General features: G+C 45.9%; 8 protein-coding genes across 9 annotated transcripts; 5 read left to right on the top strand and 3 right to left on the bottom strand.

Annotated features, from left to right (window-relative positions):
- Nucleotides 1-249: 249 nt before the first annotated feature.
- Nucleotides 250-1,604, top strand: LOC6612128 (replication factor C subunit 3). The gene is made up of 2 exons (XM_002036609.2): nt 250-427; nt 533-1,604. The coding sequence occupies exons 1-2, from the start codon at nt 368-370 to the stop codon at nt 1,541-1,543; spliced, it is 1,071 nt and encodes a 356-aa protein (XP_002036645.2). The 5' UTR covers nt 250-367; the 3' UTR covers nt 1,544-1,604.
- On the bottom strand, nt 1,537-6,738 carry LOC6612127 (nuclear pore complex protein Nup160 homolog). The gene is made up of 14 exons (XM_032727594.1): nt 6,551-6,738; nt 6,384-6,486; nt 5,839-6,330; nt 5,601-5,782; nt 5,118-5,527; nt 4,379-5,045; nt 4,208-4,313; nt 3,978-4,139; nt 3,678-3,920; nt 3,504-3,622; nt 2,835-3,449; nt 2,255-2,776; nt 1,801-2,198; nt 1,537-1,727 (listed from the first exon to the last, which is right to left on the bottom strand). The coding sequence occupies exons 1-14, from the start codon at nt 6,645-6,647 to the stop codon at nt 1,608-1,610; spliced, it is 4,236 nt and encodes a 1,411-aa protein (XP_032583485.1). The 5' UTR covers nt 6,648-6,738; the 3' UTR covers nt 1,537-1,607.
- Nucleotides 6,739-6,971: 233 nt separating this feature from the next.
- On the top strand, nt 6,972-7,949 carry LOC6612126 (exosome complex component CSL4). The gene is made up of 2 exons (XM_002036607.2): nt 6,972-7,228; nt 7,283-7,949. The coding sequence occupies exons 1-2, from the start codon at nt 7,070-7,072 to the stop codon at nt 7,736-7,738; spliced, it is 615 nt and encodes a 204-aa protein (XP_002036643.1). The 5' UTR covers nt 6,972-7,069; the 3' UTR covers nt 7,739-7,949.
- Nucleotides 7,950-8,343: 394 nt separating this feature from the next.
- Nucleotides 8,344-9,888, top strand: LOC6612125 (dynein assembly factor 4, axonemal). The gene is made up of 2 exons (XM_002036606.2): nt 8,344-9,125; nt 9,230-9,888. Exons 1-2 carry the CDS (start codon nt 8,959-8,961, stop codon nt 9,783-9,785), a joined length of 723 nt encoding a protein of 240 aa, XP_002036642.1. The 5' UTR covers nt 8,344-8,958; the 3' UTR covers nt 9,786-9,888.
- Nucleotides 9,889-10,367: 479 nt separating this feature from the next.
- On the top strand, nt 10,368-14,728 carry LOC6612124 (manganese-transporting ATPase 13A1). The gene is made up of 7 exons (XM_002036605.2): nt 10,368-12,398; nt 12,455-13,364; nt 13,424-13,620; nt 13,687-13,829; nt 13,889-14,021; nt 14,076-14,219; nt 14,275-14,728. Exons 1-7 carry the CDS (start codon nt 10,368-10,370, stop codon nt 14,392-14,394), a joined length of 3,678 nt encoding a protein of 1,225 aa, XP_002036641.1. The 3' UTR covers nt 14,395-14,728.
- A 38-nt stretch (nt 14,729-14,766) lies between these two features.
- On the bottom strand, nt 14,767-16,617 carry LOC6612123 (gustatory and pheromone receptor 32a). Its single transcript, XM_002036604.2, has 4 exons — nt 15,255-16,617; nt 15,136-15,198; nt 14,989-15,078; nt 14,767-14,871 (listed from the first exon to the last, which is right to left on the bottom strand). Exons 1-4 carry the CDS (start codon nt 16,389-16,391, stop codon nt 14,776-14,778), a joined length of 1,386 nt encoding a protein of 461 aa, XP_002036640.1. The 5' UTR covers nt 16,392-16,617; the 3' UTR covers nt 14,767-14,775.
- Nucleotides 16,618-17,436: 819 nt separating this feature from the next.
- LOC6612122 (alpha-L-iduronidase) lies at nt 17,437-20,066 on the top strand. The gene is made up of 4 exons (XM_002036603.2): nt 17,437-18,119; nt 18,182-18,599; nt 18,688-19,643; nt 19,701-20,066. Exons 1-4 carry the CDS (start codon nt 17,663-17,665, stop codon nt 19,778-19,780), a joined length of 1,911 nt encoding a protein of 636 aa, XP_002036639.1. The 5' UTR covers nt 17,437-17,662; the 3' UTR covers nt 19,781-20,066.
- LOC6612121 (coiled-coil and C2 domain-containing protein 1-like) lies at nt 19,770-23,631 on the bottom strand. Of its 2 annotated transcripts, none has more exons than XM_032727595.1 (6): nt 23,454-23,631; nt 21,770-23,368; nt 21,283-21,714; nt 21,073-21,224; nt 20,373-20,517; nt 19,770-20,306 (listed from the first exon to the last, which is right to left on the bottom strand). In XM_032727595.1, the coding sequence occupies exons 1-6, from the start codon at nt 23,508-23,510 to the stop codon at nt 20,187-20,189; spliced, it is 2,505 nt and encodes an 834-aa protein (XP_032583486.1). In that variant the 5' UTR covers nt 23,511-23,631; the 3' UTR covers nt 19,770-20,186. The 2 variants fall into 2 exon arrangements, with proteins under 2 accessions (XP_032583486.1, XP_002036638.1); XM_002036602.2 differs by having other exon boundaries at nt 19,922-20,306; nt 20,373-20,463; nt 23,454-23,630.
- Between the last annotated feature and the right edge of the window lie 103 nt (nt 23,632-23,734).

Genomic DNA, 23,734 nt, shown 5'->3' with positions numbered 1-23,734 from the left:
TTATTTTTGAAATCCATTAATTTTACTCATTTTACGGTTGATTTTAGTCGTGGCACGAAAACAGTGTAAATGTAATAATTTTACTTTTAAATGAATTTTAATTGTGATCTATTGAAGTACTTAATTTTATAAGTCATGAAAGCCGAAATAACTATTTGAAAATTAGCAAATTAAATGAAACCGCTAAACATCGATATCAACAGCGTAGAAATCGACAATAATCATTACAAACATCGATTCTTGACGCATTACTAGAAATAATCAGAGGAAAAGGCGCGCATTGAATTGTTTTGTTAAATTACTTTTACGATCAGAAAGTGACTTAAAATACAACCAAATATAATCGTATTTTGCAAGCGTAAACGCAATGGCACTTTGGGTGGATAAATACCGTCCGCGGGAGCTGTCCAAGCTGGACTTCCACAAGGTAAATCAATGATGGAACCGGCGCATCCATGTAGCTGGCCCATATATTCAAGTATTTCTTATTAAACAGTGTCTTATTTTATTATTTGTGCTACTTTCCATAAAGGATCAAGCGGCGAACCTGCGCAACCTGTGCAAGCAGAGCGACTTTCCGCATCTGATGTTCTACGGACCCTCGGGTGCCGGCAAAAAAACACGCATCATGTGCCTGCTGCGGGAGATGTACGGATCCGGCGTTGAACGGTTGAGGAGCGAGACCATGACGTTCACCACGCCATCGAATCGGAAGGTAGAGGTGATGACGGTCAGCAGCAACTACCACTTGGAGGTGAATCCCTCCGACGCTGGCATGTACGACCGCACGGTGGTGATCGATCTGATCAAGCAGGTGGCCCAAACGCACCAAATTGAAATCAGTGGCCAGCGGGAATTCAAGGTGATTGTAATTTCGGAAGGCGACGAGCTCACCAAGGATGCACAGCACGCTCTGCGCCGAACGATGGAGAAGTATGTGGCCACGTGTCGGATTATCATATCGGTGAACTCCACATCTCGCATCATTCCGGCCATACGGTCGCGTTGCCTGGGCATACGGGTGGCCGCTCCCAACGAAACGGAGATCGTGTCCATCTTGCAGAACACTTGCAAGCGGGAGGGACTCGCACTGCCCGTGGAGCTGGCCAAACGGGTTGTGGACAAGTCGGAGCGTAATCTCAGACGAGCACTTCTGATGCTGGAGGCCGCCAAGGTGGCCAAGGCGCCGTTTACCGCCAACCAGGAGATTCCCGACCTGGACTGGCAGGTGTTCCTGCGTGAGACAGCATCTCAGATTATCAGTGAGCAAACGCCTGCCAAACTGGAGAAGATCCGCGAACGCCTGTACGAGCTACTCACGCAAGGCGTTCCACCCAATCTCATATTCCGCGGCCTGGTCGAGCAGCTGGTAAACAATTGTGATATGTCCATCAAGGCAAAGACGCTCGAGTTCGCCACCGAGTACGAGCACCGGATGCAGTCCGGCGCCAAGCACATTTTTCATCTTGAAGCGTTCGTCGCTCAGTTTATGAACATCTACAAAAAGTTCCTTTCTGAGCTGGTCATGACGGACGATTTTTAAACGATTTACACGCTTTAGCATTTAATTCAAAAAACTTATTAAATAAACTGATTAAAACAAACTTTTAATGATCTTGCTGAAGCCCCGTTCGCCTCTGCAGAACGGCCATGCTTATCTTATCATCGGTGGTGCGCTTTATGGTCTCAATGTATCTTTGAACTTCTTCTTCGAGTTTAAAGTAAGCCTAAAATAGCAATAGATTTTGAGTATGATTGGACTGTATTTCGAGTAGAACCAAATTTATATGTATGACTTACCATTTCATATTCAAGATCATCCTTGCCATTAATCTTTAAACCGTGCAGCAGCAAATCGATCGTGCTGATGGGGAAGCAGAGCTGTGGGCTTGCTACGTTCACCGAGTACTTGAATTCGAAATACTCGCTGCCTGCTCCCAGCATGCCGGCGATTATTTCACATCCCAGATCCGCTGCTTCCAGCAGACGATTGTGCTTCACGAGTAAGTGAAGCAGTTCCCGGGAGTGGGATAACTTGTAGGAGTTTATCAGCCACTGGGGCAAGAATGCGTTCATCCCGAGAAGCCTTTGAACCACGCTCTTTCTTATCAAGGTGGAGTCTCTTGCCTCGTTATCCACAACCAGTTTTTGAAGCAAAGTCCAGGCCATATCGGCAGCATTGCTTCGATGAGGTAGATCTGTTATAAGACATATAGTGAGCTTCTATTTATCATACACTTTTAAAAATCCCCACCTGCCATGTCGTTGTTTTGCAGCCAGTTCCAGACGTCCGACGTCTTTTCCTCAGTGGCAGCAACACAAGCGGATGTCAGACTCTCGAATATGGGGAGCACAGAGAAAGAGTGTCCCCGCGAAAGTTTCAATGCCGCGGTGTACAGGCCACAACTAGCCAGCAGGTATGATAGCTCCTCGGGTGTGGCCCGCTCGTAGGAAGCTGCATCTTTGCGGTAGAAGGAAAGCTCGCGTAATGCTTCTGCGTGCACCAGTTCCCTTCGGATATCAGCCAGCTCTAGAACAACCACGTCCTGGCGTCTCTTGTCCTCATCACCCTTGGGCTCACCATCGTCGTTATCCTGATCTATGGTAATCACCCGCTCATCACCAAGAGCAGGCTTGGCAATCCATCTGTAGCGGCTGTCAACCAGGTGCAAACAGTTTAGGCAAATCAACAGCGAGGAGCAACGTCTCTCTAGTGCGTTTGGGGCATCGCTGTCTACTTGAAACCGCATGGCCTGCTCATACATAACCGTAGAAGCTGTTCGGAAACAAATTATTAATGAGACTGAAGAAAATAAAGTAATTTGTATGCAAACCTTTTCTCATGTTACCCTTGTTCGTATGGAATGCATACAAAAAGTTGTAGACTTCGTTCTGATCAATGCTCATTGATCGTGCCCGGGATTCAACAATGCTCTCGAACTCGTCTTGCAACCCAATGTAGGAAAATTGCATAAGCAGGGGCAGACATTTGTTTTGGAACAGCGTTATGACCAACTGACGAAGGCAATCCTTTCGCCTTGAAATATCTGCATTGTTGACTAAGGCGGTGTACGCCTCCATGTAGTGTCCCAACTGCAGATGATTATTGAAAACTATTGACTGGAACATGGGCAGCTGAGGATCATCTGGCTGCAGCACCCTAATGGCCACGTCGGCCAGCTGAATAATGTAGTCCAGTGCGGAATGCTGTTCAAAGAGCTGGATGACCTTCAGATAGTAGTGAACAATTGCCAGTTTTCTGTCTTCGGGGGAAATTGTATCGCCCCGGCTAACGCTATCCTGCAATTTGCCGTATAGAGGGGTATTTTTAAGTACGTGCTCAAAGAGGAAGTCATCCTCCACAATGCCAGACTCTGCCTCGTGAAAGAGATGCACGGCCTTGTGGGCCTCACCGCAATCCAATAGAGATACGGCTAGCATAAAGCGTCCTGCGGAAAAAAGGTTTAATTTCACAGTTGGGAAATCTAGCAAATAATGCTTACTGGCATGTTTTTGTGCGGAACACCAGTTTGATAAAATGCGCACGTAGTCCTGAACAACGATGTGATGACAGGTCCCGAATAACCATTCCGGAAATACGTAAATCGGAGACCCGGGCCAACTAAGAGATGTTGGGAAATCAAAAAATGATCAATTTTTCCATATATTATACGCACAGCATCTTATTGATGTATCCCACTAGTTGGAGCAAAGATTGGCGTAGATTCAATTGCTCCGAGTGCAGCGAAAAACTGTCATTCTTCAGCAGCATAGTCAAGGCGCTGAACAGACCTTTGGATTCCAGGAACAGTCGGAGCAGAGTGGTCTGATCGTTGCCATTATGTTTCAGATGGCTGGAGTATGGTCGATTATAGCCGCTGAAAAGTTGTGCACGGCTCAATCGTTGAATAGAAGCCTCGCTAAAATTGAAAAAGAAGTCAGAACTGTGCAATGCAATAAATTTTATATTTACTTACAATCCAGCTGGGGTACTTGATGAAATGGGTGTCTCGGCAATCCAAACCAGAGTATAATACGAGTTCAGATAATTTACATTTGTTAAAACATTTTCGCTTTCCATTTCGTTCTGACCATAAGCCAAGTACTGCAATACCAAAAGGTTTCGGCAAACAGAAAACCTAGGAACACATTATTTAATAAATTATAAACCAAGTTCGAAGTTTATTAAACTATTATGAAAGCTCACCGTATCATTGCCATTTGCTTCACTGTTTCGGACAATATTGAAAGTCCATATTCGCTACCCATTAGAGCCCCAGACGACTGCAAGAAGCGCGTAGAAAGGGAATAATCTATAAAGTTGAATTGAAATATATGAATCATTTTCAAACATTATATATGTTTATAAGTTGGTTACCATGCGGCGGTGCATCTGGATCAATCATACACAGCACATCGAGCAGCATTTCCAAAGCGGGTTCAAGATTTGGTAAATCGTGCAGCTTCTGTTGGATTTGCCTCACACAGTTTGATGGCATTATCGGACCATTATCATCGATTACACTGATCCTAGCCACCAGCTTTGATATTACTTCAACCGGAGACTCTCGCTGGTAAAGCTGCTTATCGAGCTGGATTTTAATATCCTCCGAAATCAGTTTATCAAGCAGTGTCACCACATTCATGAGCTCCACGAAACCCTTGGCCATTTCCGGATCGTTGCGAAATAGTGGCGCCACATAAGTGGCCACTTCATCGTTATGCTCGCCAATGAGCAACAGGTGCTCGAGGACTTCGCAGGGGCGCAGCAATGCGAATGATTGCCTTCTAACCAAACATACTGCATCCATTCCACCAAGAACGGCGAGTCCTGTCGGCTCGGAAAGCTTAATGTGATACTGTTCGCAGCAGGAGTAAAAGCGATCCCACAGCCGAGTGGATATCTCCAAGTACTCCTCGTCGGTGACCACAAAGTCTTTCAGTTCGTTCTGGATTTCATCTTCCACGGCCTGACATACCTGCTCCTTGAGCACTGACATGGAAAGTTGCTTTACGTCGAATTGCAGGTTAACACGTCTGAACATCTACGATATAAAAATTCAAATAACTAAACTATTCCAATAATTCATAATAAAGAATGTTTTGGTTATACTCACATATAAAGCCTTGGCAATTACATTTCGGTCAAATCGACCAGGATGAAAGATGTAGCTGCAGTAAGTTTCGCGTGGATCCACTCCCTGCTCCATGGTGAGACAATACCGATCCGGTGGCGGTTCTAGAGCAGCAGAAACCCATTTGATTGCGTTATTTGATGCAAAATATGCTGCAGAGACATGGAAATCGCCTTCAGCGTTGCTCCAAAGGGCCCAGATGTGCGAGGACGTGGCATCAAAGTCGACCAGATCCGTTTGCGGCGCCGGCACAATGTTCTGCACCAAATTGATAACGCTGGCATCGTCGGCATCGGGCATTATGCTAACGCATATAAACTCAGCTCGGGAATTGTGCGAGAGAAATAGACAGAAGTTTTGATCGCTTATTTTTCGGAGCTGGCTGTTTTGAGCTGTTAAAGAAAAGAATAGAAGCGCATTATATCTAGATCATAATTCAAAATCGTAATAATGTTTAATACTCACGTCCTTGAGCTGCTGAGTCCTGTCCCAGTTCGGGGGAGCAGTTAATGCTGGCTACAATCTGCAAGTTATCCACTGACCATAGACGCAACTCATTATTGCGATACAAAACCAGAATGAAAATTTCACCCTCGATTTCACTGAAAGCCATGGACGTGGCTGCCTCCAACGTTTCAGAACGGCCGCTACAATGATTATAAAACATTAAGGATTGCCCATTTATCTAGCTTTACCCACTTACGTGAGGGCACCCTTGAGATTCGACAGAAACCATGGCATTAGCTTCGGCTCCTTGATTTCGTGGGTGATAGTATGGCCGGTGGCGCATTTCATAACGTGGAGCAGTAGTTTGCTCTGATACGCCACCGCAAAGTAGGCTGACTGGGAGTTTTGAGTGAGGTACGATACAGCCACGTTGGGCATAGTTGCAAAGCCATCCGTGACATAGTAAGTGCTGGGATCATTGATCTTGTCATTGACGTCGTAGAAAATGGACTGGGATAGCACATCCTCGGGAGAAGTTGCGCCGCCTTCCTGTCCAGCAATCTTCAAGGGAAACACATAGCGATGCACACTGCTGACCGTGACCACCAGCAGGGTGACGGATGTATTTTGCTCCGTGAGTGATACATTCAGCACAGCTGAATCGGTGAACCGCAGACGCAGGTGGTTCCGCTGCAGGGAGATGTCCAAGCTGACCTCTGATAGTTCGAGGACATCCTGGTATGTCCGCCTGCAAATCGGTGGCCATGTGAAACTGCTTTAACGATTCTGATTTGCACTTACCAATATATGAAACGGTTTCTGGTCTGAACATTTTTCGTATTCTTGTAACAATAGCCGCCGGAGGTTTCGAAGGTTTTGAAATCCTGCAAAGTGCTCTGGGTTCCTACATTTCACAAGGGAGCATTTGGTTACTCAGAACTTCTTTGGCAATCTTGCGCGTAACTCACCCGTGTTGATTTTCACCTCGATCCACTCCGCCGGACTGAGGTTCCGCGGTATGACCTCGCGGTAACTCATGTTGGCTTGCAGTTTGGATGTGGGCATCTTGCTAGCACAACAAATTAATACAAAAACCTCGAAAAAACGAAAAACGGAAAATTATTGGCGGCACCGGCGTAAACACGCTCAGTAGTAGTGTTGGAAAACGCTTACGCCAGCAGTGCACACCAGACAAAAAGGTCGACATAGCTTTTCATACTCACAAACAAAATTTCAGGCAAGTTCCTGAAGTTAGTTAAAAAATTAGTATATTTTCCTAAATGTACTTTCAAGACAATAAAGTATATTATAGCAAAGCAGGAATGATATAAGACGAATATAAATCTTGTGATATTAAGAAAGTTGTCGCTAGCATTTTAACACTTGCCACACATTGGTCACACTGCATTGCACGTGTGTTTTCATTTGTTGATGCAGCTTTATTATTTATTTAATTTATAAAAATAAAAACTGTCTCTAGCCTATAAATGAGTGAACAGCAGGATGAGAATGTAGTCTGCCTGCCCGGGGAGCGACTCTGCAGATCCGAGGATAGCATAGTTCTGGGCATAGGCACCTACGAGCAGAATGGCTACGTTTACGCCTCGAAGTCTGGAATTGTCAACATCGAAGATTCGGGTGATAACGTAAGTAATCCCGGCATTTCGTTGACGCTGTGAACCAATTAATCTCCATTTCAGTGCCAGGTGGTTAGTGTGCATAAGCCCGGCTTCCATCTAACCATACCAGCCACCGGAGACGTGGTCACAGCCAGAGTTCTCGTCACAACTCCAAAATTCGCAAAGTGTGCCATTTTCTGTGTACGAAATGTGCTGCTGGAAAGCAGCTACCGTGGACTCCTGCGCAAGGAGGATGTCCGGGAGACCGAAAAAGATCGCGTCGATATCTACAAGTCCTTCCGACCGGGCGATGTCATCCTGGCGAGGGTCATCAACCAACTGGAGCAGACCTTCCTCCTCACCACCGCCGAAAATGAACTAGGCGTGGTCATCGCCTATGCCAGTGATTACCGAAAGACCCGCGTGCCCATGGTTCCGGTCGGCTGGAGCGAGATGCAGTGCCCCCAGACCACGATCAAGGAGCCACGGAAAGTGGCCAAAGTTCTGCCTGAGAGTTCAATAAATGCTGTGAAATAAGGTCAATCGCATGGTAATCAGACGCCTAAATTCATTTGCGGAACTAAAATGTTTTAGTAAATGATTATTAGCCAATTAATTGTATGTCTTGGCAACCAGACGACGCTGAAAATGGATACAAGTTTATGTTAGCATTTTATCCCCATAGCAACGTTGACATTTTACATTATTTCAAATCATTAAATAAATCTACACTTAAGTTGAAAAGAAATAGTCATTTGTAAAAGTTAAAAAAAAAAAGCTGGTTTCCATAGTTTATCTTCTATGTTTGATGAGTATTTTATATTTGTTTTTTATTCATGATTGGTTTGTTATAATGATTCAACAAGAGATTAGAATTTAATATTGAATCGTCATGCTATTGCTGTTTTTAAAAGTATCTCTATATATCTAAAAGTCATGCGAATAGATTAAAGAAATCGGGCGGTAATTTGTTCAAGATACTTAACAAAACGTCACATTTTATGCTTAAAATAATTCATACATACAAGGTAATACAAATATATGCAGGCACATGCACTTTATAGGTTGATAACATAAAAACTTTTAGGGTGAACGACAGGTACTTATTCCAAGTAATCTGAATTTCAATATCATGCAATTGCACGTGTTCCCAAAAAAAAAAGAATCATAAAGGCAAATAGAAGGTTATAAAGGCTCAGGCGTCAGAGGCGTAAAAACCAGTAGCCCGTTGCCAATCAATGTCGCTGGGAGCTGTTGTTGATGGATGACTATTCCTATGCAAATAGCAAATGGAAGTTCGTTTCGCGTGCAGGAGCCGCGACTAATTCAATCAGAGGAGCGGGAGCAGGCAGCCTGGAGCAATGAGCTGCTCCGGGACTAGGCCACCGTGTCTTGTCTTGCCGAAGAAATGCAAATGCATAGGGAAAGTTACAGGTGGATCGGTGGGCAGGGAGCTTAGCGAGTCCTGGGGGATCCAAACAACCAATCATTGTTTGGTCGATGGGAAACGCAGCCGGCTCGTTTCGGTGGTTCGAAGCCCGGTTAATATTCAAATTAAATCGAGGGGAAATACGACCAATATGCGCTGCAAGTGAACAGTCGGGCGGGTAGTTTGCCCTGTCGTAGTTGTCGTCGTAGAGTCCCCAGTTCCGGCCAGCTCAAAAACATAAGTTCCTTCCTATTGTCAGTCGCAGAACAGCAGCAGAAGAACCACGGCCATAGCAGCGCAAACGAACAGGGAAGCCAAGCAACTCATCATGGTACAGATTTCGCAGACGGAGGAGGACATCAAGATCTCCATCGAACTCAATCGTCTGGTGACCCGCAAGCCGGACGTTGTTCTCCTTCCGCAGTACTTAAAGTTCAACAATCCACCTATTTTCTTTGAGCGTCATCTGGCCCAGGAGATCGACGAGATGGCCAGGTGAGTTAGTAGAGTTTAATCAGATTCAGCATGATGTGAGGATGAGCATTATAGCATTTCTGTAATTAAGGACACACATATTATGGAGTAACTATCTGTTACAGCTTTTGTCGCATCTTCAAGAACGAAGCCCGCATTGTGCTGGTGAAAAAGGAGAAGGGCTTATGGCCTGAGATGTTCCAGAAGCTGGACAAGGAGGCACTCATGCAGAAGCGCCTGGAGATCGCCGACCTCATTGTGGAGCGCAACAAGAAGCGGGATGAGAAGGCACTTGAACGTTACGATAACAAGCGGCGGGCGGAGATCCAGAAGGAGATCCAGCGGGAGACAGATATGCGCGAGCGTGTTAAGCAGTTTCAGGAGAACTCGGTGCGCGAAGCTCTGGTGGTGGATGTACGCAAGGAGGCGAAAGCTGCGCCCAAGCCAGATACACTGCAGTATCCGCCGTCGTCGGGGGGCGCCAGTCGCCTGGCCACGCCCATCATGCGTCCGCCCATGAGCTCCGTTCGTGGCAGCGGACGGATCAACGTAAATTTCACCACACAGCATAAGCGGACCACGCCGAAGCGGGAGTCGCAGGCCGCCATGGAGAAGGCGTATGCCGCCGCCGGTGGACCCAATGCGAATGTCCAGTCACCGATGGAGAGTGTGGATGAATAAGCGCTTCATGTCAATTTGTGCATGCGTGTGAGACTGTGCTAATATTCCTATTTTATTATTGCATCAAATAAATCTACAGGTGTTTGCTTTAGTTGAATTAGCACTTTAGATGGCTTTAATTTCTTAGTTTGGGAAAGTAAAACGTTGCAATACGGTTAGATGCTTATTAATTGTAATTTATTAATTGTAATTTATTAAGCTATACTAAATTGTTTTAGAGACTAACCTGGTCTAAGTAAAACAAAAGATTTTACTCAAAAATGTAATAGTTAATATAATATTTAGATATTTAGTACATATGACATTAATATATTATGCTGATTGGGTGTTCGGGAGAATTTAATTTACAGACAACAAAATGACTTTGAATTTAAAAATCCGATAACATATCGCTGACACTGGATTTCCAACACTGAATCGGCCCTATCGATAGCATACGACAACAGCTGGTGCCTGTCAACGTTGCTTAAATTTTCACAATTTTTTTTGCCGCTATGACATTACAACTATAAAGAGTGCTTTAGATTTTCTAAAAACCACACACAGGAAACGCGCAGTAGTAGGAGTACCCACCAGAAACCGATGACAGAGGCAGCTGGAGCAGCCAACCCAGGAGGAGCCGCCGGAGACGGGGAATCGTACGGCACAAAAATGGCTCTGCAGTCCGGCAGGCCGAAAGAGACAACCAAGTTGGACGACCTGGTGCAATATGTGAGCCTCCATGTGCGCATACCCACGCCGTTGACCGGTGTAGTGCTGCCTTTCGTGCCACTCTACCTGTCGGCATTCTACCTGTGGATTAACGTGACTGGTGGCGAGGAGAACGAAGTCACCAATAACAATGTGATAACTTCCGATAACCAAACAACCACGGATAATTTAACAACTTGGAATGACGTGGGATTCATCGGCGTACTGGCCATTGCCTTTTTGCACATTCTGACGCTGCTCTTCTGCTACTGGAGCGTTCACGTGCTGGCCTTTCTCACCTGCCGAAGTGTAAAGCTCCCCGGCGCCAATGTGCTGGCCAAAGTCGTACCCACTGCCAACAATGGCAACTCGAAGATAGTCCCCATTAGGTCCTCCAAGCTGGAGGATGGCTCAACGCAGTATTATTTCGTTTTCCAAAAGACCAAATACGTTTGGAATGAGGATCGGAAGACATTCCGCGCCGTAGAATTCCCGGTAAACGGACTACTTAGCACCTATTCCTCATCTAGAGGTTTGGAAACTGAGGAGGACATCAAGCGGGCTACTCAAACCTACGGAAACAACGAAATGGAAATGGTAGTTCCTGAGTTCCACGAACTTTTCATAGAACGCGCCACTGCGCCGTTCTTTGTGTTCCAAGTGTTCTCCGTGGGACTGTGGTGCATGGACGACTACTGGTACTATTCCCTGTTCACGCTTTTCATGCTAATTGCCTTCGAGTGCACTATTGTTAAGCAGCAGCTGCGGAACATGTCCGAGATCCGTAAAATGGGCAACAAACCCTACCTGATATACGCCTTTCGTCAAAACAAGTGGCGTCACCTTGGATCCGATGAGCTGCTACCCGGAGACTTGGTGTCTATAACGCGCTCCCAAAACGACAACATAGTGCCCTGCGATCTGGTCATTCTTCGAGGCTCTTGCATTGTGGATGAATCAATGCTTACTGGCGAATCGGTGCCACTAATGAAGGAATCATTGGAATCCCTAGATAATTTGGACGTTGAAATGGACGCCGAAGGAGATGGGAAGCTGTTTGTGCTGTTTGGTGGCACCAAAGTAGTCCAGCACACTGCCCCGACAAAAGAATCGCTTCGTGCTCCAGACGGTGGTTGTATCGGCTATGTCATCCGTACTGGATTTAACACATCCCAGGGCAAACTTCTGCGGACAATCCTGTTCGGCGCAAATCGCGCAACGGAGAACAACGTTGAGACCTTCGCATTTATCGCATTCCTTATGGTATTTGCCGTAGCCGCAGCATCTTATGTGTGGGTTAAGGGCAGCGAGGACCCGGAGCGCAATCGCTACAAACTTTTCCTGGAGTGTACGCTCATTCTGACGTCCATAATTCCACCCGATTTGCCCATCGAGTTGACCTTGGCTGTAAACACATCACTGATCCAGCTAACAAAGTTATTCGTCTTCTGTACAGAACCCTTTCGGATTCCGTTCGCGGGAAAAGTGCAGATTTGCTGCTTCGACAAGACGGGGACACTGACCACGGATAATCTGATGGTGGAAGGTATTGCAGGACTGGCTCCCAATGGTGCCTGTGTCCCCATTGAGCAGGCGGAGGGAAACACGGTTCAGGTGCTCGCCTGTTGCCATTCATTGGCTTTGCTTGATGACGGACTAGTCGGAGATCCACTTGAGAAAGCCACTCTAGCAGCTGTAGATTGGACGCTTACCAAGATGGACAGCGTCATCCCAAAGCGACCACAGTTTAAGCCTTTGAAGATCATCCAGCGCTATCACTTTTCATCGGCACTTAAGAGAATGTCTGTGCTAGCTGGCCATCTAATTCCGTACTCCAATGAGGTGAAACACATAGGAGCCGTAAAGGGAGCTCCTGAGGTCATTGAAAAGATGCTGCGCGAGGTGCCCGCGGACTATGAGAAGGTATGTAAATCGAAACTCATAAAACATAACAGCTTTCAACTAGATTTTATTTTAAGGTCTATTTGGAATATGCTCGTCGTGGGGCACGCGTCCTGGCTTTGGGAATTAAGGATCTCGGGACCCTGGGCGCTCAGAGAGTTAGGGAAATGAAGCGTGAGGAAGTGGAGTGTGATCTGACTTTTGCCGGATTCTTGATTATTTCATGTCCCATGAAGCCCGATTCCAAATCTGTGATCAAGGAGCTTATTCAATCCTCACACAAGGTGGTCATGATTACGGGCGACAACCCGCTCACCGCCTGTCATGTGGCCCGCGAACTGCGCTTCACCCGCAAAAAGCTGATCATTCTCACCCCGCCTGAGCAGGAACGTAGGAACAACTGGAGCTGGGTATCTATTGACGGGGATCAAACCTACGAACTGGACACTAAGCCTGGTAGCAAAAAGCTCTCCCATTTGCTAGCCACGCATGATCTCTGCATTACCGGAGAGGGACTGCAGTATCTGCAACAGAATCAGCCGCAATATATGCGCCAACTACTGCCACAGATTACAGTCTGTGCGCGCTTCGCACCCAAGCAAAAGGAGCTGGTAATCACACAGTTAAAGCAGCTGGGTTACTGCACGTTGATGTGCGGCGACGGCACCAACGATGTGGGAGCCCTTAAGCACGCCAACGTAGGCGTCTCACTACTGACCAGTGCTCCAGTGAAGCGCAAACGCACCGAGGAGGAACAGCAGCAGGCGACGGCCAATGCAGCTGCTTTAGCAGCTCAGGCACAAGCCAATGCCAATCAACAGTTGACGCCCAGGGAGCGGGCATTGCGTCGGCGCCAGGAGCATCTCAATCAGACACAGGCTCGCCTCCAAAATGCACTCCGCGAAATGGAAGAACAAACTATGGTCAAGTTGGGTGATGCCTCTATTGCGGCGCCATTCACCAGCAAGTCTTCTTCAATTATGTGCGGTGGGTATCATTGAATTATTTTATATTTACCTTTCGACTTAGTGTGTTCTTATTTTTAGTTAACCACATCATTAAGCAGGGTCGTTGCACGTTGGTCACCACACTTCAAATGTTTAAGATCCTTGCTCTGAACGCCCTCATTCAAGCCTACTGTCAGTCCGTGCTCTACATTGATGGAATCAAGTTCAGCGATACACAAGCCACCATGCAGGGCATCTTCATTGCCGCCTGCTTCCTGTTCATCACACGAGCAAAGGTGAGTAAAACAGCGCTTAAATTTAATTAGAATAATTAAAAAAAAATATATTTGTTTTTTATGTAGCCGCTGAAAACTCTATCCAAGGTAGCGCCACTGCCAAATATCTTCAACTTCTACACGATATCAACCATTCTCAGTCAGTTTGCTGTGCATTTTGGAACGCTCTACTACCTGACCAGCCAAGCCAACATTTTGGCACCGCCTAGGTGTGTTTGGCTAGAACATTAAGAAAAGAAAGCATTTCAACCGATAATTTATTTCGCAGAGAGGGCAAAGTGAAGTTGTACATTGACATGGATGCCGAGGAGAAGACCAAATACGATCCGAACATTGTTAGCAGCACGGTCTACATAATTTGCCTATCATTACAAGTCGCTACCATTGCGGTGAATTACAAGGTACGCTCCCTGACATATCATGCAATGCAAAATACTAAACTTAAACTTACGCAGGGCTATCCGTTCATGGAGAGCTTGCGCTCCAATCGCATGCTGATGTATGCCATCGGAGCCTCCGCTACACTGGTCATTCTTTTGTCCACGGGCCTGGCGCCCGAACTGACGGAATTCTTTGAGATAATTGACTTCCCAGCGGATGTAAGTACTTCAGTATATTTTATTCTTAAACACTGTATAATATTATCATTTTCAGTTCCGTAAAACTTTACTCGGCGCCCTGATCCTGGATATTGTCGGGGCTTTTCTTTTGGACCGTATTTGCTCATTCCTGTTCGGGGAAACGCGTCGCAAGTCTAAAGTGCTGAACTGTTAGGACCATTTTATACTAAGTACTAGAAAAGTAATGTGAAAGCAGCGCAAGCCTTACGTTCCACTAGAGAAACCCATTTTTGTTTTTATTTGTACCCCCCTAATGGTGAACAACTAAACGTAATTTTATGGCGTCGGTTTCATAAATATTGAAATTCTTCATTTAAGAATCAACATAATGCATTTACAGTGTATTATCAGGCAAGTGTATTATCGGGCAGCCTATATCATTTTAATTTGACAAATTGAGATCTTTCGATTTATTTCGACTCTCTCGTATATGCGATTAGTGAAATTGTCGTAATATTTGTAATGCTAATAAAAATAGAGAAAAGTTCGATAGCCGCGATGCATATTTATCAAATATTTTTGATATAGGTTACATTCAAGTATGTGCTGGTACAGGATCCTCAACTTTCGAGTCTTCGAGCTGTTTGAACTGAATCAAGATAACCAAATATGTGGTGACGGCCGAAAATATCTGAAAATAATCAGAAAATACAAAGAACTCAGTGGCCGTGAACTTGCAGTACATTAATAATAATAAATAAGAGATACTTGAATTATATCTGGAGATATCTGATAATCAATAAGATACCTTGAACAGCGTAGAGTTATCTATGGCAAAAAATCCATACGCCGTGAATTGCACCTCCTGTTTAATGCTCTTGGTGAGGAACTTATCGATCTGGAAAGGAAACCCTTAGCGAATTACTTTGATTCATTTAGTTTGCCAATAACTTACGATATTCTGATACTCCTTGGACTTGGCATACACCCTCGCCAGAATTTGCGATGTGGCATTGGCCTTGAAATAAAAACACTCATGATTATTGAGATCTTATCTGCGATGTAGTTGCTCACCTCCGTGGTGGTCAGACCACAGCTACGTGACAGCAAAGCCAGCAGGGAAACGTGTAGGCATATCCAGGCGAAGCACCACTGCAATATGTTGGGCGACACCATGCCCTTGCCGGTAATTTGGACAAAGAGATTGTAGCAGTTGGTGGTGACCGTGTAAAAGGAGTAGCCCAGAAACGAGACCAGAATCAGGTTGCAGCAATCGTTGATGCCCTTGTAGATACGCAGCAATTTGTTGTGCATGCGGTATATGAAGAGTGAGTCTTCCGGGAAATGCTCCATTAGAGCAGGATTGACATTGGGATTGACGTCACCACGCTGCCGCCTCGCTCGTGCTCCACCTTCTTTACGCTTATGCTGCTGCCCATAGGTGTATCCATTCAGTAGCTGGTTGATGAAATGAAACCGGATGTACACAATCCTGAGCAAAGCCGATGCGAATACGATATACGTGGCGGTCAGACCGTTCTGGATGCCATAGAAGGCCAATAGTATATAGGAGGTGGGTGTGATCTCACCCTGTACGGCATATATCTTGAGCACGATTATATAAGCCTGGCAAGCGGCGATTCCCACTAAAAACTTCACCGAGAACCCAAAATTTTGGCTCAAATTGGCGCCAAACTGGCGACGAACTTCCTCGTCCAGTTGAAGGATTTCATTCATTATCCGCAACATGCTCGTGGTATTGCGGGCACAAACGAAAACCGTAAGGGTATAAGTCAGGATGCAGAGCAGCAGCTCAATCCACTGGTTCACATTGTCCGTCTCGCGGTAGGAGAAAAATAATTGCGCCGATATCGGTGTAAATAAGCTGTAGACATTGAAGATGGTCAGGGCGTGGACCACGCCCCTTACGAAGAACGAGTAGAACTCGTTGGTTTTGGTCGGAGGACCCACCTCATAGTCGGAGACCTGTTCGTATATGGGCATCAAGCCACTGGCCTTGAGCACGGACAAAATGGTGCGAATGTCCTCGAAAACGGGATGATCATGGCTCCTCGCTGGCATAGGTGGTGCATCTCTACTGAAGGCATCCCGGGTTAGCACGGGCATCCGGTACGGCGAGATTCTTCGCGGATACGGATGTGATCGCGCTTTTTGCGTGGGCATTTCAATTACCCAAGTGTTCGGGGACATGGCCAACGTGGCACTGACAGGACGAAAGGATTGCACTCACTGGATTGACCAGCGTTCATATAAGTGGGTTCCTAGCTATCTGATTGTGTCCTGGGCCCACTTGGGGTCACGGGTCAGACTTTGCCATTAGAGTAATTGCTTGGCCATTGTGGATTATTGAATATTGCCAATGGAGGGGAAACGGATGAATCAATTTTTCCATGGATGAATTTTTATTAATTTATAGAAAGAGTTATTTATTTATTGAATACTATTTTCTTAATATTTTTAAAAGACTAATGATGCCTTTTCCTATTCATAAGTAATTATATTGTTTTATTTCCCATAATCCATAAGATTCTCAAATCCTATTCAATTTCGCTACAGCGACATTGGGGTTTTTCCATATAAGGATTCCCTTAAGTCCTGCGTAATCCCCGCAAAACAAATCCCATAAATATAAAATTGAATGGCGAACCAATTGCAGGACCAGTTCACCCTCCAATGTAATATGTAACATGAGCGTGTTATGGGTGTATTATCACTGGGATGCGTGAAATGTTATCTTTGTCACACCTTTTCCGCTTTTCCGCCCCCATAGCACCCTCACAAGGATAAACTCCATTTCGCACACACACATCCACGTTATTTTCCACCCCCAATGAGGGATTGCAATTCAATGCGGCTCGGGCTGTTGCTTTTCTTTTTTGTGTCATTCCCCAGCTTTACTTCCTTTACCTTTTGGGGAGAGAGACTCGTGACGAGAGAGTGCTAAACGGGCACGCTGTTGCTTTCGGCACACGCCTCACTGTGGGTCGAGGAAGGAAATCGTTCGCCGGAAGCTTAGGAAACAGACTTGCCGATTCTTCAGTCAAAAAATTATATTTTTAATGATATAATAATTTAAGCGTACTAGGAAGTTTAGTTAGTTTTCAGCTTAAATCAGAGTTTTATAAAATAATTTTAACATGTTTTATTAGTTAAACTATTAAATGTTTTAATGAGAGAGAAAAGTAGACATGGTTTAATGGAATCATTTTCATTTCCCATATCTCTTGGGCTAAGCATGACTTTGTGCTCCAACTGAACCCACTGTGACGCACTGCCCGTGACGTCACGGCCACGGCTTTAGCTTTTGGTTTAGCTCACTCCGGCAGATACAGACACACCGAGAGATAGGAGGGAAGGTGAGAGAGCCACTCTTATCAGCAGCGGCATCGACAAATCGAAGACAAAACAAAAGCCGTCATTAATCCCGCAGAGAAAGTCGAGCGCATCGCTCATCGCACGGAATGCTGTCGCTACTCCTGGTTCTGACGACGCTCGCCAGGATCCACGCCCACTACACGAGCGGAGATGTGGTCTATCACACAATGCCGCACTTCTGGACGGGCGTGGGCTTCTGTCCAGCCGGACGGATCGATCACGAGGGGATTAGCGCCGCCCTGGGCGATCCAGCCCTTCGACTTAATCTCCGCCAGATTGCAGCATTGCCGGTGGGCGCGGTGACCCACATTCGCATCCACTGGCTACTGGAGCTGATTCAATTCTGGCAGTACGACCCAAGCGGAATACCGATTTATGATTTCTCCAAGTTCGATGACTTCATTGATTTCCTGCACGAGGAACTGCGCTTGTCCCCCGTTCTGGAGTGGATGGGCAATCTGGGTGGGGTTTTTTCGGAAAACCCCATGCAGCAATCATTCTACTGGGAGCACTTGGTTAAGACCACGATTAACCACCAGATTGGTAAGTAATGCTCACACATTTACTTCAGGTGGCGTACCTACAGATTCCTGTGTATTCATTAGCACGACATGGCTCCTCCAGATTGGTCAACTGGCGCTACGAGACATGGAATGAACCGGACCTTCGTGTTTATAACAAGCAAAACTTTACGGCACACACCTATTTGGATTACGTTCAAGCTGTGCGTCGGGGCTTGAGTAAAGCTGGAAACCTGGACAACCAGGATGGAAAGGTCCCGCTGCCCATGTATCGCTCCCTGCGTGGCCCTGCAGGACTCTTTAAGGACTCGAATCATCCGCTCTGCTGGAATCTATTGGAGCTATGCAGCCAAAGAGTGGTTTACTGTCCTATTGACATACTGACTTTCCACCGAAAGGGAATCGAAGGCACCGCCACGGAAATCGTAAATGGCTCGCTTTCCTTGATGGCCAAAATCTATGAGGAGTATCCCAATCTCAAGCAACTGCCGGTGGCCAATGAGTAAGAAATAACAGCCTAGTTATCAGTCTAGTTTAAAAGATATGCTAGAAATACATGGTTATTCTTATTGAAATCCTTACTTTTCCAGTGAAGCCGATCCTGTGGCCGGTTGGAGCACCTCCCGGGAGTTTCAGGCGGATGTGCGGTATGGAATCACGGTGATATCTACGGTAATGCAATTCTGGCATGCCAAGCTAGCCGGTGATCCACTGAGTCGCTTGGAGTCCATTAGTCACGACAACGCCTTCCTGAGCTACCATCCCCACGAGTTCACACAGCGCACCCTTCTAGCCCACTTCAGGATGAACGAAACCGAGCCACCGCACTCGCAGCTTGTTCAGAAACCCGTCTACGCTGCTTTGGGAATGATGGCGAAGCTGGGCAGCCGGGCCGCGGACGTGGAACTGGTCAATATGGACACTAAGCACAGCGTCCAGGTCCTGCGTACAGTGTCCGGTGGATTGGGCGGTCCTGGTCAGTACATGGCCACAATATTTCTGAGTCCCGAGGAGGCGGGTCCAAAGATGACAGCCTTCCATCACAAGTACACGCTAAACATGTCCATAGCGAATGAGTCGGCCTTCGTCACCGAGCTCCTGGTACCAAAGGAAACGGATCCGTACTACATATGGCGGCAGGCGGGAAGTCCGGCCTATCCAAACGCCACTCTAAGGGAAGCAATGCGAAGATCGCAAACACCTAGACTCTATAAGACGGGACCAATCTGGCAGTACAACAGCGAGCTAGTTATCAACTCCGCCAGCATTCCACTGCCATGGGCAATGCTGCTCCGGGTGTGTTCCGCATCTTGGCCCAAACTGCGAAGACCGCAGCAACTTTCCATCGTAGAGGTTACTCAGCGTGAGGTATTCATTAGCTGGATGGAACACCCCAAATCCACGCAGTGCCTTCTCAGCTACGAGGTGTGGTTCAAGGAACGCGATAACCTGGGCCGCTCTGCCGATTGGATGCTTATTTCACAAGGCTGGCACCTGCCGTATCCGTCGTTTCAGTATATGCCCGGCGACAAGGGATCCGTTAATGGTGAGAAGAATCTACAGAATTCCCATCTTTCATAACTGAAACTATTTTTGTCGGCAGGTTTCTATAAAGTTCGCGGTGTGGATGTGTTTAATGAAACCAGCCCCTACTCACAAATAGTCGAATATCTGGAGTTGTAGTTCAACAAACAGTTTATGAATCAAAAGAACATATTTATGCAAAGTGAAAGCTAACATAATCAGGTTTCGGCTAGGCGCTAGTGGACCGCTCCTACTCTCAATCTGTCTCTCTTGGAATGGACTGACTTCACCGGCACAATCTTCTGGACTTGCGCCTTCGCCTTAAAGCCGGCAATATCATATATACATATATTATTTATATATAAAGATATTTATAGTACATTATATGTGTTGTGTTCGTAATATATATATGCCTTCATCCTGCGAAGGAATCGGCAAAAGCGTACATACTTAGATAAATTGAATTTTCCGTGAGGGATATTTACAAACAAATAACTTAGTGACTTAATCGAGAAGAACCGCAAGGGGACGCGTTCGTATTTTCTTTTAATTTTTGTGACTAGCCCTAGGCATCCAAGACCAACCACTTTTCGTTGATGTGCTCCATTTGCTTGGTGAGAATAGGATTGCGAACGCGTATCTTGACTTCCAATTTTCCACCCACTTGCTTGCGACCATCCATTAGCTGTTTTTGGGAATATAAACTTTAAATTTTTGTTTCTATTATTATGTCATAGTAGTTATCACTTACATCGTATGTGTCGTGTATCTCGCACTTGGTCTCCAATGGCTGCAGCTTGACATTTACGGTTCCGATCAACGTATCCGATCGCAGAAACCCTCTGAAACAACACAGGGGCAGTTTACGACTTAGTCCACAACAATCTATACTGCAGCTATTTATGTTAAATGCGTAGCATTGGATGACATTTTTGTTTGGTTTGAATTGTTGGGAATTGAGGCGTAAAGATTTTTAAAAATATTTCATTAAAATGTTCCTTGTGAGAATCAATGAAGATCAATGGGTAGACATATACGGTGAAATATATGTGTGCTTGAAGCCGTGACTCGTACGATACTGTTTAGCAGGACCAAAGGAACATGCTTACTACGGGGAAAAATTAAATTATTCAAAATAAAAATATGTAGTAGGTATGTAACTAATCAACAGTTTTTTAAATTTTCGCAAAATGATCTATGTCAAATATATATATTATATATATAATAATAATATATATATATAATAATAATACCCCTATTTACTTTAAAGCTATTGCATAATCTGGCAGATTACTGCTCATCAGATATTACTTAGCATTCCTTGGGAAATTAATACGCGTAAATAAGATCATATACCGCCTCCGTTAGTTGAGATTAATATGCATGGAAAGCTTCTTAGTACGGATTAAATAATTGTGCTAGCTTAGTTCTTTTCTTTACGGGCTACTTACCCTCTAGAGTATATTTCAAACTTAACGCCATGCCGCTTAAAGATTCTCTGGAACTGGCGATTAGACCGCTGGATGTCAACCTTGAAGCGTTCATCGTAGTCAGGACTGCTGGTGTCTCTGATAACATTGGTCTTAGTCTTGAAAGATTCATCCTTAAAAAGAAAACATAAAAATTATTGGTGAAACTATGAATGTAGGTCATTAGCTTACATTGAGCAGGGGAAACTCTACGCGCACATAAGTATCCACGTCCTTAGGATTGGCCACGTTGTAGCTGATTCCCCGGACCACTACAATTTCAAGCTCACTGTCTGTGAGATCTGTGTTGCAATGCACAATGTTAAAGCTACGCTTTTCATAGTGAAACTTTGGCAGTGGTTCATTCTTTCGTTTCGAGTATCGCACCAAATCCAAATCCTTCTGCACAGTTAAGGCTAAATTTTCAAACCGATTCATGCCTGCTACATCGCCCATAGCCTTGTGATGATCTCGGGTATTTTTGCACATCATCAGTTGCTTTGCCAGCTGCTCCTCCATGCGAACACCAATTTCGCAGATATCATCTGTCGGATCGCATTCCTCAGCGGATACAATCGCAAAGGAGGCTTCTAGATTATCTCTTTGTGAGGGCGGAACGGGAAGCTGGAGAAAATGAAATAGTTAGACATACAAGAAGAAGATGTAATGCAAAACTTACAGTACTGAGGTCCACTGGCAATCCACTACTAGCTGCATTAAGAAGGGAATCGAATCCCTTGAAGATCTTTAGGTACTCCTTCGCCTGATCTATTTCTCCCGCTTTTTTGGCCTCTATAGCAGCTAGCTTAAACTCCTTTTGGCGCTCGAGGAGCAGTTTCATTTGTTGCTCGGCAATATTGTTCTTCTGCTGATTGCCAGACGTGCGTGTGGTTAGCTCCTTGGGCTTAGGAGGCGAAGGCGCTTTCCGAGGAGCTGTAGGTGTCGTCACACTGGAACTGGAGGGTGTTCCTCCTGCGGAAGTACTTGCTGTTGGCGGTGGAGATGTAGGCGAAGTGGGCAGCGATGGTGTCGGCGCAAAAGGAGCAGCATCAGCCGTAGGCAGAGGTCCAAAACCGGGTGGCACAGGCAGTTCATCGTAAGGCACTGGTTTGCCTGCCTTGTACAACTTTATGGCATCTTCGTATTGCTTCACAATCCTTCCAAAGCGTCTTGCTTTTCCGCTATTGTTTTCTGCCTTGGCTGCCGCTTCTACAGATTGATATTTCTCTAAACGTTGCTGGAGAGCCTCCAACATATTTGTTGCAGCTGCTGGAACAGGAGCAGGAGCAACAGGTGTGGGTTCTGGGGCAGGAGTAGGTTCTGCGACAGCTTCTGCGGCTGCTCCTTCTTGCATTTTTTTTAGGAATTCAAGGAACTCAGCTGGTGGAGGTGGCATGTCACTCAAATCAACTTCCTGTCCGTCCTCACACATTTTTATAACAACGTCAAATTGCTTGACCACTTTGAGAAACTGAAGGGCTGTAGCTGTGTCACCACTGCGCTTAGATTGCAGTGCAGCAGCTTTGTAGTCGTTCTGGCGACTGCGCATTTGCGTCACGAGAGGATTAGGGGGAGTTGTGGGAGCCACAGATGTAGTGGGCTCCACCGGGGTGCTGGGCGTCGGAGGAGCGGGAGCTGCACGACTAGGCACAGGCGGAGGGGAAGCAGGTGTGGAAGGAGCTGGTGATTCCTCTTCAGGCGCTGGAGGAGCTTGCCCGCCAATTGGCTTAACACTGACTTCAGGTGGAATGTCATCCACGTTGATAGACTTGCCAGCCGCTGCCTGCTTGTGCAGATCTTGTAGAGTCTTGAGGCCTCTTCCAAAACGTCTTGCTTTGCCAGCATCGCCGGCAGTCTTGGCATTGGCCTCAGCCTGCTTGTAAATTTCCAGGCGCTGTTTGATAATGCTTAATGTGTCCACAGTCGTAGTGGGCAGAAAGGTCTGAACGGGTTCCTCAGTGGCAGCTGGCGGTTGTGCGACAGGCTCCTCTTCCTCCGCCTCCTCTAGACCACCAATTCCGTTCAGCTCGCCTAGGAGATCCGGATCGCTTTCCAAATTGTCATCATCATCATCATCGCTGACATCACGCAAGCTGTCGGCTATCATTTTGTCCAAATCACTGGCGGGTAACAGCTTTGCTTTGGGCTTGGGCTTTGGCTTGGCTCCTCCTCCGCCGGCTATGGCCGCAAGCTCTGCCTCCAAATCGCTGTCACCCCCATCGTCCTCACCATATCCAGCGCTGGGATCAAAATCATCTGGGATTTCCGTAAGACCGAACTAAACAAGAAACAAGAGTGACAGTCCAAACGATGACTCATAATTAATAAATAGACGGATCTAGACTGTTTGTTTTTCCTCTCACCTGCGATAAATCGTGTTGCCTTCTTTTCGCTGGCTCTGGCTTCTTCCTGGAGAACATCCTTGACTGCGCAGAGACTGTTTATTAACTAAAATAAGTCTATAAAAACTTTTAAATCCTTTTAAATTTTTGCGTCGCAACAGTTCAGACGCGGACAACAATAACAGAGTGGGGATCACTGTGACGGAACGAAAGGTGACGCAGGAAAGTCTTTGCGAATTGGTGACGTCAGTGGCACAGGGCTACAGAAAATTTGTTGATGGTCAAAAAAAAGATCGTTTAAA

Source organism: Drosophila sechellia, chromosome 2L (genome assembly GCF_004382195.2).
Source record: "Drosophila sechellia strain sech25 chromosome 2L, ASM438219v1, whole genome shotgun sequence".
NCBI lineage: Eukaryota > Metazoa > Arthropoda > Insecta > Diptera > Drosophilidae > Drosophila > Drosophila sechellia.
The sequence above is the reverse complement of the archived record's forward strand: the minus strand, read 5'-3'. Positions and strand labels throughout refer to the sequence as shown.